This window comes from Homalodisca vitripennis, chromosome 4, assembly GCF_021130785.1.
Source record: "Homalodisca vitripennis isolate AUS2020 chromosome 4, UT_GWSS_2.1, whole genome shotgun sequence".
Classification (NCBI taxonomy): domain Eukaryota; kingdom Metazoa; phylum Arthropoda; class Insecta; order Hemiptera; family Cicadellidae; genus Homalodisca; species Homalodisca vitripennis.
The window spans coordinates 92782968-92797500 of NC_060210.1; the positions used below are offsets into that span (position 1 = coordinate 92782968).

The window sequence follows — 14533 nt, forward strand, 5'->3', positions numbered from 1 at the left end:
ACTGCACGGGTGGTCAGACTCACCCTGTATATATATTCTCGAGAGCTAGAATTAGAAAAGAAGAATTTAGAACGTGGGTATTTCCTATGATACTCTGGTATTGTTCAATGAATACCTACTGGTTTTCAATTGACAAAATAAAGATCTTAGTTGTTTATTTTACTATCTTTTTAAAGCAACTGATATATTAAATTTTGTTTGGAGCGTTTATCACAAAGTTGTTATTTTTATACCAGGTACCAGAAATATTTATCCCAACATTCTCAAAAAAGTCTAATGTAGGTGTTTGACTTTCAATTTTATTTTTCGACGAAATAAAAACATATTAAATTCATATATATTACGTCTGGTAGATTTCTAAAAAAAAAATCTTGAGAAGTGATTTTTAATTCGTAACCTTGTGATTTTTATACATAACAATATATAATCAATCTCTGTATGCATATTCCTCTTTCTGTAGGCTGTAAGAGAGGTGTAAGGAAAGGGCTTTTTAGAAGTTTTCATGATGTACTAGACCAGTATAACCAATTTATACCCAAGCTTCTAGAGAATACGAGTTGATGAAGAAGAACTTCCAAATTGTGAGGTTATGGCGACTCTGACCTGTGTCATGCGTAAGTTCATGTACACCTCCTAAAGGAGCGCTACTGTCGATTGCTAACTACGTCATACTGCTACACCACAATATTATAACGGTAATCGCCGTTTGTACTAAATTACATATGATATAGCCAAAATTTTAGTTGAAAATGAGAAAAGTTACACTTACCATGATGGCAAAATGGGTTAATATACATAATCTATTTATTGTATATTGCACCACAATATCTCAAAATCAGACAAGAGCTTGTACGCCTGAAGACAGCATTGACATCACTGGTTTATCTCTACTTCACTGTGACAACGAAGCCCGTAAGTCTCGTGTTAACCCAAATAAGAAATATATTGTTACGAGTTTGGTGCTATGCCCGTAAGGTGAACTCCTCCAGCTAGAAACTAATATTTGATTTATTATCACTTCTGATTTATTTTACATTGGCTGATAATTTTCCTACCTATTTTAATATACAATATTTATAATTCTTATACTTTGTTGACAAATATACATAATCTGATTTGAGAACGATTTCAAACCCCTTTATGAAAGCACACAGTGAATAATGAACAAATAAGTTACATATTTTTAAACCCTTAAATGGCTGAACTATTTCTAATGTCAGTCCATATTATTCAATTTTGTATAAACTTAGTACTCTGATTCAATATCCACAATGTTGGTATAAACGAGAGTCAGGAAAATAATGATCTTAAATATTTTAGTTATTGAATTGACATGTATAACTTTAACATAATCTTGAATACATCTGTATAACTTGGTTCAGGTTTGTGTTGTAAAGTTACAAAACCAAATATTAAATGTTGAATAGTTTACATTCAATTTGATGAATTGTTATATTGTCAATTACCATATTTAGTTGTATACTTCATGCGAACAAATTTAAATTTAGTAATTCTAGTTATTTATTACATGAAATAAATTATTTTCTCCATAATTGTTTTTAAATACGTAATAAGTCAATAAGAACGTTGCGGTAATTATTCATTAAAAAATCTGATATGTTTAAAATGTAAAATAATTATTGTTGATCAAATATAAATTTAATCATTTTGGCATATTAGTATAAGCATTTATTTGCTTAATGGAACCACTTTAAAAATGTTAGATCGTATAAAATAAAAATGGAGTTTGATAAATTACAATTCCTTAACAGGTTAATTTTAACTTCTACTATGGAGGTTAGTACAACTTAAATGTCTGCTGCAGCTCAAATAAATATCATAAAATAGTGTTAGATCATACATTAAAATACACATATTATATTATGTTTAAGTAGGGCAATCCGTTTACGATTGGATTCATTTTGTCATTGTGATAGTTCAAGATTACTGACTGTATAATACACGTCCACTATTACATAGGAACGTTTTTTTCGACGAGGATTTGTAGTAATTGAAATTAACAATCTTGACCATATTAAAATCCAGCCTACGCAAAAATAGCTGAATATTAGATTATTAAATGTTTACAGGATGTCTATGAAATATGGTTATACGAAATGTTTTTGATCTAATATCTGTTAGTCATAACCTTATCTCTATAAATGTTTTTTTAATTAAACATGGATAAAAAGTTAAAAAAAATGTACTACTATGATTGACTTTAATTCCAGTAAAACGATGAATTAAAGCAATTGTTTTTGTCTTTAGTGAATTTATTTGAACGGCCTGTGAAGTATTTCAAACACTGAACTTAGGGCTGCACGGATCGCTTGTTAAATTTCTAGTACGGATCAAGCATAAATAAATAATTATAGACGTATATCATTACATGGACTGTCGACGAGTTGTACTTTATTTTTAGACACCTATAATTATTATTATAACGTTAATTAAGATAGATATATTTTTGTATCGATTTCTGTATTATAAATGCGGTGTAGAATAATATCTGAAATTGAATATTTGTTAATATGCTCGAACATTTATGGGTTCTTTGTTTCTTGTCGTGGTTTTAGAATCGTCTCTCGGGCGATGTATGTGTTATTCCCACTAAACCACAGTATAGTTTGGATTACTGGTATACATAATAAATTCAATTTTTTGTTCATTGAGTTAGGTTTAATAGCAGCATTAAAATTCCAATGCAGTAAGGACGGCGCTATACGGAAAGAGGGCGGTGAACTAAAATTGTATTACCGATTATAAATATTGACTTTCTACACTATTATTTTTTTAATTTTAATGTATAAATAGGCTACATTATGAATAAGTACATGTTACATATGCACATGTTAATATCTTGTATGATTGTACTATGATATGTGTAAACATTAATTTACTCTCATGTTTTTTTTTTTTAAATTTATCATTGTTGTCATGGGAATATTTGCAAACGCTCAGCCAAGTCCCGAGTCTCATAAAGTGACACGCACCACCACATATCTTAGAATTGTCTGTTTAGAAATGAAGCTTCATGAAAACTCTCGAGTCTATAGGCCAGTTTGTTTTTATGATGACGTTCGGTAATACAGCAAGATATACAGACATAAATGAAATTTTTCCAGTCCGAATATTAGGCTTTACTAATGCTCAGCCAATAGAGAGGCCTTTACTGGTTAATGTTTTAAGATAATTTAGAAAACTGGGTCCAATCAAAAACAAATATTGAACGAAGTGGTCTTTAAAGTTTATGTATACAACTTGGGTAAAACTTTCAATTGATGGCCGCGATAGGCAATTCCCCAAGGAATAAGTGATAAAACAGAGAATATGAATTAATTCCATCCATTTGAAACAGTTTGTGTTTAGTGTTCCGTGGGAGTGGGAGTGAGGGAGATTGGTTGACGCGCTGTGAAGGCGGAGATAGAGACGGTTGCCCCGGGCGCCACAACACACGAGGCCGCCTTCAAAAGCGAGATGAGAGGAACCATTGAAGAAGGAAACTTGCCCTTCTTGGATATAAAATAGTATAACGCGCGCTGTACACACTTCTTGTTGTATATAATTACGTGTACTATTAGGTAAACTCAACGTTGATCAAAGTTTAAATAAATATTCGATTTAGTCGTTAATGGAGGATCTTTTTCAATTAAATATGGTACAGTCTGTTATGAATATTACTGTCCAAAGTATTATCCAGGCGTGGGTAAGTTTGCCTTGAAATTGACTGGTTTTTTTAAAACAGTTCTAGGTCTTGTAAAACTATTAATTATGTAGGTTAATTATAAATGTACACAATCTAATTTAAAATAACCTTTTAATAATATATTAAAATTGTACAGTCATACAACCTTAGACAACATTCATAGCACATATTCTCTGTACATTATAAATTTTAAACGGAATTATAATTATTACGTTACGGTAGCATTATATTAGATTAGATTGAAAAGGTGGTAATAAGATAGCTACAATAACACGCGGGGTTGAAAATACTGACGTATTTATGTACCAACGGACAATCAATTACAACCCATGTGATCCTCAATAAAGTAGTATAAACAACGCACACATATCTAATCAAATTGGTTTCTCAGAGGATTTGTCAGAGGATCTTTAGTAAGAAATGCATTACATCAATGTAACACATGTATTGGAAGCTGAAACCATTTTGAATAAATGTAAATGAAAATTTTGTAACAGCAGAAGCCTTTACATTTTTTACCATTTCAATAAATATTAATGTTATTTGGTTAATAAAATGTTTAATAATATTATATACCAGCATATGCACGCGGCTTCGCCTGCAGTTTCTATGCAACATTCCTTGTATTTGATTGGATAACTCCCACGATTTCAGTGGGATTTGAAAACACTTGAACTATTTTAGACCAATGTGTGTTTTACGCCGAAGGCGAATATTTTAGCTTAGTGAAAGCGCTTATAATGTAATACAATAGGGGTCTAAGTAATTTAGAACTGAAAATAGTCATATATTACCCACTTTTCAGTGTTTATTGCAATGAGGATTAGAGGTTACGCAAAATGGCAAGTAATTTTATAAGTTCAGGTTTTGCGCTTTAAAGAACAAATATTGTTTCAGTTAATTAAAATTCTGACGCCAAATCGGAAAGTGATATTTTCCCTACATAAAACATGTTTATAGACCTATGTACAATTTTGTAATGAGGCTAGGTTCAAAACAGTACCGTTGTCTACATCTAACATCTAATGGATATATATGTGTGTGTGTGTGTGTGTGTGTGTGTGTGTGTGTGTGTGTGTGTGTGTGTGTGTGTGTGTGTTGTGTGTGTGTGTGTGTGTGTGTGTGTGTGTGTGTGTGTGTGTGTGTGTGCGTGTGCGTGTGTGTGTGTGTGCGTGTGTGTGTGTGCGTGCGTGCGTGCGTGCGTGTGTGTGTGTGCGTGTGTGTGTGTGTGTGTGTGTGTGTGTGTGTGTGTGTGTGTGTGTGTGTGTTATATGGATATATATTTTAATTAGAATAAAAAGTTATTATCAACATCGATAATAGTAACACATTTCAATCCTAATATTATGCATAACGGTAAAATTAATTAAACATATGGTTTTGCTGTTATAAAGCCGAGTTCACCCAGAACACAACTGATTAAATTTTTCAGGCTCTTTAAATTAATATTTCATAACTTAAGGTGGGATTTTTGCTACTTTAAAGACTAATATACGAATAGATCTATATTCCTACCAGTGACTGTAATAATGTCAATATAGTTTCAGTACGTTCCGCTGAGTAGTTTACGCGTGAAAGCAATACAAAACATAACAAAGGCACTTTGCATTTATAATACTAACTGAATTACAGCCAGAAATATTTATCAACATAAGCAGAATTTATTTTAAGTATTATGTAATTTTAACTTTTAAGGAATGCTATGTTCACGTAAGTTAAACAGTGCATTTTTAGCGCTTTAAGTGTATTGTTTAATTTCATGTTATAAGACTTTGGATTTTGACAATTGTGTTTCGTAGGGGATTGAGAGATACTAAGCATGCGTCTATACAGATGTGCTTGGTTCAACGTTATTGAGCTTAAATGATTCGTGTAGCTCGTAACTTGGTCCTTGTCCGGTTAACGGTATTGTAGCCATTTACCAGAAGCTTAATTAACGACCTGTGCCCGACCGTGTTTGACCCAAACAACGGTAAATGCCACCGCTTTTATGTGCTTGTGGATGTTATTAGTGCTTGAGCCTTCAGTTCGTCGATTAATTGTAGTTTCCTTTATAAGTACTCTTAAGGCAAGAAGCTGAGAAACCTCTCATGGGACATAGTCCTACAAGAACCTTTGCTCTTGGTTGGATGGGATTGTTGATGGGGGGGGGGGTAGGAAGGGGTTTGGGGGGTTAGGGGGCCGCCTCCTGTCGAGGTCATGAGGAGGGACAGCAGGCATTGCATCTCAGTAATGTTACCTTGGGATAAGGGAAGGCCAGCTACTAGCCTATCCAGTCAAATAAGGGCAGGGGTTGCACACCTGGTGTGTCCAGCTGCCTTTACACTTAAGGAGCCCCACCAGTTCCAACAGTCGTCCTCCCAGTAGGTGGTATATCATACCTTAATACGTAAATGAGATCATGTTTGGATACTTGTCACGTAGGCTAGAGTGTCACATTAGTTACTGTTGAACTAATGCACTTTTTCATTGCCTATTTTCTCGTTCAATATGTAAATATAATCATTGCCATACTACCTGCTATCTCACATTATACTGTCGATAATTGCACTTTTCAATCGCCTACTGTCTCTTTCATAATGTAAAGGTGACCCATTGTGTGCCTTGACACCTTCGCAAAGGTCCGATTGTCCGGCAAGTGATTTGTGCGGTTGGAGCGATGGGGGGGGGGGACGGGTCGACAATCTGTCTGTCTATCTGGTGATCAGAGGGTGTGGTTGCCTTGTTGTAGCCAGCCCAATATCCCTGTCTACCTCGTGCGCGCTCACCCCACTGTTGCAATGTCCGGCTACACTGTCAACCACTACTTGATATCCTCGGGATCACAGGCAACCCTTTTGTCACAATCAGACACTCCGTAAGTTACCCAGCAATGGGGCAAAGGTCAATGCTGCATTGGTACGTGACCGGTCAAGTTAACATGCATAGAGGGGTTTTCAATATTAGCTCAATGGGTCTTTTTGTTAGTCAATCTTTCAAACCTTGTTTTTCGAACGTCTTTACATATGTCATCAGTTACTTTTAAGAAAATCTATGATATATTTTTTATGCTGGATACAAATAAACTACTAGTTCTGGTTATGGAGTAATTATGGATGTTGTCTGCACCGTATTACAGTTTTTTTGGTATAGTTGTTTTTTAGTTCAACTTCATCATGTATGCGACAACAGAAAATGTTGAAGAATACCGTTTGAAGGTTTGATAAAAGACCAGAACTAAACCACTAAAGGCTCTTGAACTTGGGCAACTGTGGGCTTGTCCAGGATCACGGGTTTCCAAGCCATTGATTCTTAATGGCTGACACAACCCGTGAATATTCCTCCTCTACGAATAGGTCTGTAAGGTATTGCGTCCGTCAATAGAAAACTGTTTTCGTATAATTGTTAAGGATAGTTGTTAATTATATCGGTTTTGATTTCAATCTAACATTTCCTTCATGTAACATCATTCTCAAGGCTGAATTGCGTGTTTAAAATATTATTGTAAGCATGAAAATATTTATCTGCATACCTATTGTCTGTTACGGTCTACGTTTCAAAACTTTATGACGAGGGAATGGTATTCTCTGTAAATATTATCATATATCCAGCAATGTTTTACCTTTTCACTGCAATGACCTTTCCAGTCTCACGGTATAGTCTCAAATTTGGGAGTTGGCTGTATTGGAGTTAGTAAGTATTTTTTATGGTAGCATCGTGTTCTAAAGCTACTCTTAAGTATTGTCATCGCGGTCCACCCTGGTAGTAGTAGACAGTAATTACGAAAGCTGCACAAGACATTGGCAGGAAAAGGGTTAATAACTTAGTGGTATTTAACCTAAGTGTTTAACATGGCTACGAGGCTCGTAGGTAGCCTGCTGTGTGAGTGTAGAATTTTCATTGTATTAGTTGACTGCAGTCATAGCCACAAAACTGTGTCGTGTCCGGACGTTCGAAGTGAAAGTGTTAACGTCATGTGCTCATAGTAACTTTAAGTATAATCATATAAACTTTTCATTGCTGCTTCCAACAGTAGTAAGTTTAATAACGATCACAACAATGACAATGAAGGCATAGTAACTTAGTACAGTCATTGTATTTAATACTTTAGGTACATATTACACAAGGTAATACTTTACTTTAAGATGCTCTATAGTAAACCTTCTATTACTTTTTTTAAATTAGCATATACGAATTAGAACGAGGTATGTTGTTTTAAATACAAGTTTTGTCGATAAATGATCGCGCTTCTTTGAACCCGTTTTACTGCAATCAATAAATTCACAGGACAAAAATATTGCGTTCTTTGTATCCTTTGGCCATATTTCTTTTTCTTTGAAGTTATTCTTTTAAGCACTGTATTTTTTAACCCAACAATTCTTTCTTCACTTCCTGAGCCCTTTAACAGACGTTTAATGATTTTTACTCAGCTGGGCGTTTCCAAATTCTATACGAAATAAACTATGGTGAAGAAATTTGATTTATTTTTAATACTTTTTCAAGCAGTGAAATATTTTTTTAAATTAAAGTCAACAAAACATACATAAGAAGTAATACTGCACGACACATCTTTAACATCTTAATGTTATTACATTTACTTTACATGAATGTACCATTTTATTGGGTAAAAAGGAAAAGACGATTTTTAATAAATGTTTGTAAATGAATCCAGTTTCGTTTGTGATTCATTCAAGAGTAAACAATAGGATATTAATAACAATGTAGCTTCGAAGATACACTCCTTACACGCTGATGTTGGTGGAGAGGGGAGTTAGGGGTTCAGTGAGAGGGTGAACTAATCATGCTAATGTGAAACGTCTTTAATGGAATGTTAGCTTATGTGAGAAGCGAGCTCTAGACGCGCCAGGGCGGGAAGAAGCGCTTAATGCGAATGCCGACTTGCTTTATGAAAATGCAGCTTCCATTTCTCTGTTCTACTTAAGTTTCGTACTCGTGGAAGGAGTATGTAACAATGCATTAATAGTTTTGTTTTCTCAAACTAGCTTGTAAAAATGTTGAATGTTTGTTAATAAGCGTTTTATTACCACACCAGACGAATAGCATGTTTTATACTAATTCATAATTTATTCTTTAAAATTTGGGATGGTTAAAAGCTGGTGTGATAAAATTAACTGACGCATAAAACAACTCTGAGGGAATACTATTCCCTGGCATATTTTATCGTCTAGGTCTTTAGGGCTTGTAAGATATCGTCTACATAAGTAGGAATTACATCCTTTATAATGGTTTGTCTGTTTGTGAGTGCTTCAATGTAAAGTGGTGCTTGGCTAGTACATTCTGATTAGAATGATAGCATTGTTAATGTATATTTAAAAATTGCATTCATTTTTATCCCACGGTATTCTATCTAGAATATTAATTTGAATGTGTTCTTTAAGGAAATTTTGGGTGTGTTTCTTTAAAGAAATGAGAGGCAAGTTCTATTTAACGCCTTTTATGTCAGTCCTCATTTATTTCTGGCCTGTGCCAGGATCACAGAAAACAGAATTATTGGGAACGTCAGAGAAGTACAAGGTTCACATTATTAGTAAGTAATAAGCACTACGATCACAGACAGAAGAATTTGAAACTGCGAAATCTCTAACTAGATCCATAATCAAATGCCATTGACTGTGCAATCATTCTTCATTAGGAAATTCTCCTTAGGGATCATTAAATCCCCGTAATATTCTTTATTTGGTTTAATAGATTGCTTAATAACCTTTCCATGGCGTGTTCTCTTCTTTTACTTAAAATGTTTAAATCTAGCACGTAATAATAGTAATGTATGTATTTTAATTTGTCAATCTGTATATTAAAAGATTGTGTCTTCTCACTTTAAATCCCTGTTAACAATTGCGCCAGTATTACATGTTGCAGGTAAGCTATGCTAGCATGTCGCAGGTTTATGTCGGAAACGTGCCGAGTGTTAGCCCTCACATTACCGGTCGCTGCCCTGGCTCGACCTGCTCGGAGACAGTTATATTTGTGAGACAGTTGGCATATTGATGTTTATAGTAGAAAAAACCATTAAAGCACTAAGCGTTTTACAAAGATTATTTTATTGATACTTTAATTATTACTACTTGTTTTTATTAAGATTATTTTTTTATCATATTTTTTTGACTATAAATTATAATATGTTTTGAGATTTCGAATGAAAATCTTTACTTGTTTAAACACATCTAAGGTTATGTAAAAAAGTGATGAGAATTTTTCACAAAAATATCCTACAATTATTTACCAGTAGTGAATGTACACATATTAGTAAAACTGTAAAGGTTAATCTAAATTATAAAAATTTAAAAGTAGACGTTTTACTGTTTACTAAAACGTTTTAATCAAACCCCTCGTTTGGGAACTGTTGTTAAAAGGAAAAAAATAACGACAAATTACAGTAGTACATAGTAGCTCTAGCATATAACTAACGACAGTGCTGAGGGTTCACGGAAAGGAAACAGGTGTCATCTACTTGTCTGGTGACAGTAGTACACAGTAGGTCTAGCATATAACTAACGACAGTGTTGAGGGTTCACGGAAAGGAAACAGGTGTCATCTACTTGTCTGGTGACAGTAGTACACAGTAGGTCTAGCATATAACTAACGACAGTGTTGAGGGTACACGGAAAGGAAACAGGTGTCATCTACTTGTCTAGTGACAGTAATTCACAGTAGGTGTAGCATATAACTAACGACACTGTTGAGGGTTCACGGAAAAAAACGGGTGTCTTCTACTTGTCTGGTGACAGTAGTACACAGTAGGTCAAGCATATAACTAACGACAATGTTGAGGGTTCACGGAAAGGAAACAGGTGTCTTCTACTTGTCTGGTAACAGTAGTACACAGTAATACAAGCATATAACTAACGACAGTGTTGAGGGTTCACGGAAAGGAAACAGGTGTCATCTACTTGTCTGGTGACAGTAGTACACAGTAGGTCTAGCATATAACTAACGACAGTGTTGACGGTTCACGGAAAGGAAAGAGGTGTCATCTACTTGTCTGGTGACAGTAGTACACAGTAGGTCTAGCATATAACTACCGACAGTGTTGAGGGTTCACGGAAAGGAAACAGGTGTCATCTACTTGTCTGGTGACAGTAGTACACAGTAGGTCTAGCATATAACTAACGACAGTGTTGAGGGTTCACGGAAAGGAAACAGGTGTCATCTACTTGTCTGGTGACAGTAGTACACAGTAGGTCTAGCATATAACTAACGACAGTGTTGAGGGTTCACGGAAAGGAAACAGGTGTCATCTACTTGTCTGGTGACAGTAGTACACAGTAGGTCTAGCATATAACTAACGACAGTGTTGAGGGTTCACGGAAAGGAAACAGGTGTCATCTACTTGTCTGGTGACAGTAGTACACAGTAGGTCTAGCATATAACTAACGACAGTGTTGAGGGTTCACGGAAAGGAAACAGGTGTCATCTACTTGTCTGGTGACAGTAGTACACAGTAGGTCTAGCATATAACTAACGACAGTGTTGAGGGTTCACGGAAAGGAAACAGGTGTCATCTACTTGTCTGGTGACAGTAGTACACAGTAGGTCTAGCATATAACTAACGACAGTGTTGAGGGTTCACGGAAAGGAAACAGGTGTCATCTACTTGTCTGGTGACAGTAGTACACAGTAGGTCTAGCATATAACTAACGACAGTGTTGAGGGTTCACGGAAAGGAAACAGGTGTCATCTACTTGTCTGGTGACAGTAGTACACAGTAGGTCTAGCATATAACTAACGACAGTGTTGAGGGTTCACGGAAAGGAAACAGGTGTCATCTACTTGTCTGGTGACAGTAGTACACAGTAGGTCTAGCATATAACTAACGACAGTGTTGAGGGTTCACGGAAAGGAAACAGGTGTCATCTACTTGTCTGGTGACAGTAGTACACAGTAGGTCTAGCATATAACTAACGACAGTGTTGAGGGTTCACGGAAAGGAAACAGGTGTCATCTACTTGTCTGGTGACAGTAGTACACAGTAGGTCTAGCATATAACTAACGACAGTGTTGAGGGTTCACGGAAAGGAAACAGGTGTCATCTACTTGTCTGGTGACAGTAGTACACAGTAGGTCTAGCATATAACTAACGACAGTGTTGAGGGTTCACGGAAAGGAAACAGGTGTCATCTACTTGTCTGGTGACAGTAGTACACAGTAGGTCTAGCATATAACTAACGACAGTGTTGAGGGTTCACGGAAAGGAAACAGGTGTCATCTACTTGTCTGGTGACAGTAGTACACAGTAGGTCTAGCATATAACTAACGACAGTGTTGAGGGTTCACGGAAAGAAAACAGGTGTCTTCTACTTGTCTGGTGACAGTAGTACACAGTAGGTCTAGCATATAACTAACGACAGTGTTGAGGGTTCACGGAAAGGAAACAGGTGTCATCTACTTGTCTGGTGACAGTAGTACACAGTAGGTCTAGCATATAACTAACGACAGTGTTGAGAGCAGCCTGAGTATCAACCAAGTATTCAGGCCGCGTCAAGGGCGCTGTAATGAGACCCACTAATTTGGGTCTTCCCCCAACCCCACGTTGTATAAGTAAGCACACGATACATTCCCCGGCTCTCTCCACTTCTCAGGTAAAAGTGTGCTGGATTATAATAAGATCCGACAAGAGATATATTAATGCTAGACTTCGACGCGCTTGCAAGAAGCGTTGATGGATAGGGAATAGTATAAACACGTCAGGACTAAATTATTTAAATTCATTTAGGAAGACAATGAAACCAGAAATAGTTTTATTTATTTCGTTTAATATGTATTGTGCATACATAGTAATAAATAACAAATACATACATATATATATATATATATATATATATATATATATATATATATATATATATATACTTTTTATAGGTACAGTGATCACTATATAATTATATTCTTCAGTGATCACTGTCGTGTTTAACTTTAAGACAAGTTTATATATAAATTATTTAAAAATGGTCTAAAATATATAAATTGCTATGTAAATACAATTACAGGATGTAAAATCTTATATCAAAAATGGTGGGGAACACGTAAGAATACCACCGAATTCAGTGCTTTTAATTCACATTCATACTAAACGTTCAGTATAGAATGTATATTATCCATTCCCTTAAGTAAGTTATGGATAAGATTCCTTAGATACTTTCTCTTGCACATATCTTGTCACCTATGGTTTCAACATGTATAAATGATTATCTGTCCTTTAGTATGTTTTATTTGTTTTGATAATTGCTTTGATAATTTCTATTCCAAAGCATTTAGATTGTTTATTTGTAAGTATATATATGTTTAAACCATACAAATCAGACTTTTCAACAGTCTGACAGACTTTTATTATTCAATACATGTGTTTGTATGGCAATAATATAATGTTATATCAATTATGATTTATAACAAAAGGCATTCGCTCAGCTGGGACTCAAACTCGGATCTTTCACTTTCCGGGAGAGGACACTGCCATGTGTTTGATCTTCCAAAACTTTGTAGTATGTTATTTAAAACATTTTTTACAGATACAATCAAATAAAACTATAGTTTGGTGTCAAAAAATAAATAAGGGTCAGTGGCTTAAAGGTATCATACTTGCTCGGTAAGTGCGTAAATCGAAATGTAGACCGGTCGTTATTGATGGTACCCTATGCTATCACTTTAGATGGTAATTATTTAACTTACCTTTACTTTTAGAATTATTGTAATTTTTTGTTTTTTAACCAGTTATATATTTACTCACCAATTTTATACTTTTCAAGGGAGATCAATGAGATTGTTACAGATAATTCTTTCTTCAAAACTTAAAATTTTCGCTTGTCTACCCTATAAAGTTTATCTAAATTGATATAACACTTTCAGTCAAATGGTTCAGTAAAATGTGACCTAGCTTTTTATACGCATATTTTAAACATCAAACATCTACATTTTGACCAACTTACTTAGTATGGGTAGTTTTTCTTAGATTGGTTAAACAATTGGTCTTGTAGGTTACGGACGCAGGTGCCGCACCGCGTGTAAAGAAAGGGGTGAATATTGTAGGGTAAAAATGGGTTACAGCGCCCTACCGGTTCCTTAATCCTGTCCCTAAATCAAACTATTGCGATATTATTCTTGGGTTATTGGTAAACCCTGCAGGAAAAAGAAAGCTATAGCTTAGACAGTCAGTACTTGTTTAACCACCAGTCGTAAATGAAGGCCTGTCTGATCGGTCTCAAATATAAAATTAACTTAACAATAACAATAGCAAGAACAACCGATCTACAAGACTTCTCCGGTTTAAATGACGGCTCAAGCGACTGCCACGGTTACCCATCATGTATATGACAGCGGGCTACCAAAAGCCACAAAGCGGTCTACCGCTATTCTAGACCTGACCACAGCTTGTTTCGTATCACGCCCGGACATGTACAACAGCATAGAAACTGTCCGTAAACCACTTCAAAGGTCATTGTTTGGAACAGAGCTACATGGATTAACGATTTCGTGTTCAGATTATTTTAATTCTTTTTGAAATGGCAAACAATCGTTGTTTCAAAAGTAACTTGTTAACAGTTTGTTTAATGTGGTGTTACTTATGGCAACTGTTAGTAGAATTCAACAGCTATAAGCAGTCACAACTTATAGATAATTGGATGGTTTTCAGTAAGCTTTTCTTTCTTAAAAAAAAAAATATTTGAAATAAAAGAATCGTTTTATTGCATGCGAACATCATTTATTACGCTTTCCAATATTTTACTCGGCGGTGCATGTAAATGCACAAAATTAATATCAGGTTTTTAAGAAAACGTCACACAGATGTTGAGTTTATCAATTTTATTATTCAAAGACACTTAATATTAGAAG

At 35.1% G+C, this 14533-nt stretch overlaps 1 protein-coding gene across 1 annotated transcript in view; it reads left to right on the plus strand.

Annotated features, from left to right (window-relative positions):
* The first annotated feature begins 5905 nt into the window (after positions 1-5905).
* LOC124361123 overlaps positions 5906-14533 on the plus strand; it is a 37931-nt gene continuing 29303 nt past the window's right edge. Inside the window, exons 1-2 of the mRNA XM_046815157.1 lie at positions 5906-6069; positions 6438-6563. Of these exons, the coding sequence (XP_046671113.1) occupies positions 5906-6069; positions 6438-6563 (290 nt within the window). The remainder of the gene's footprint in view (positions 6070-6437; positions 6564-14533) is intronic.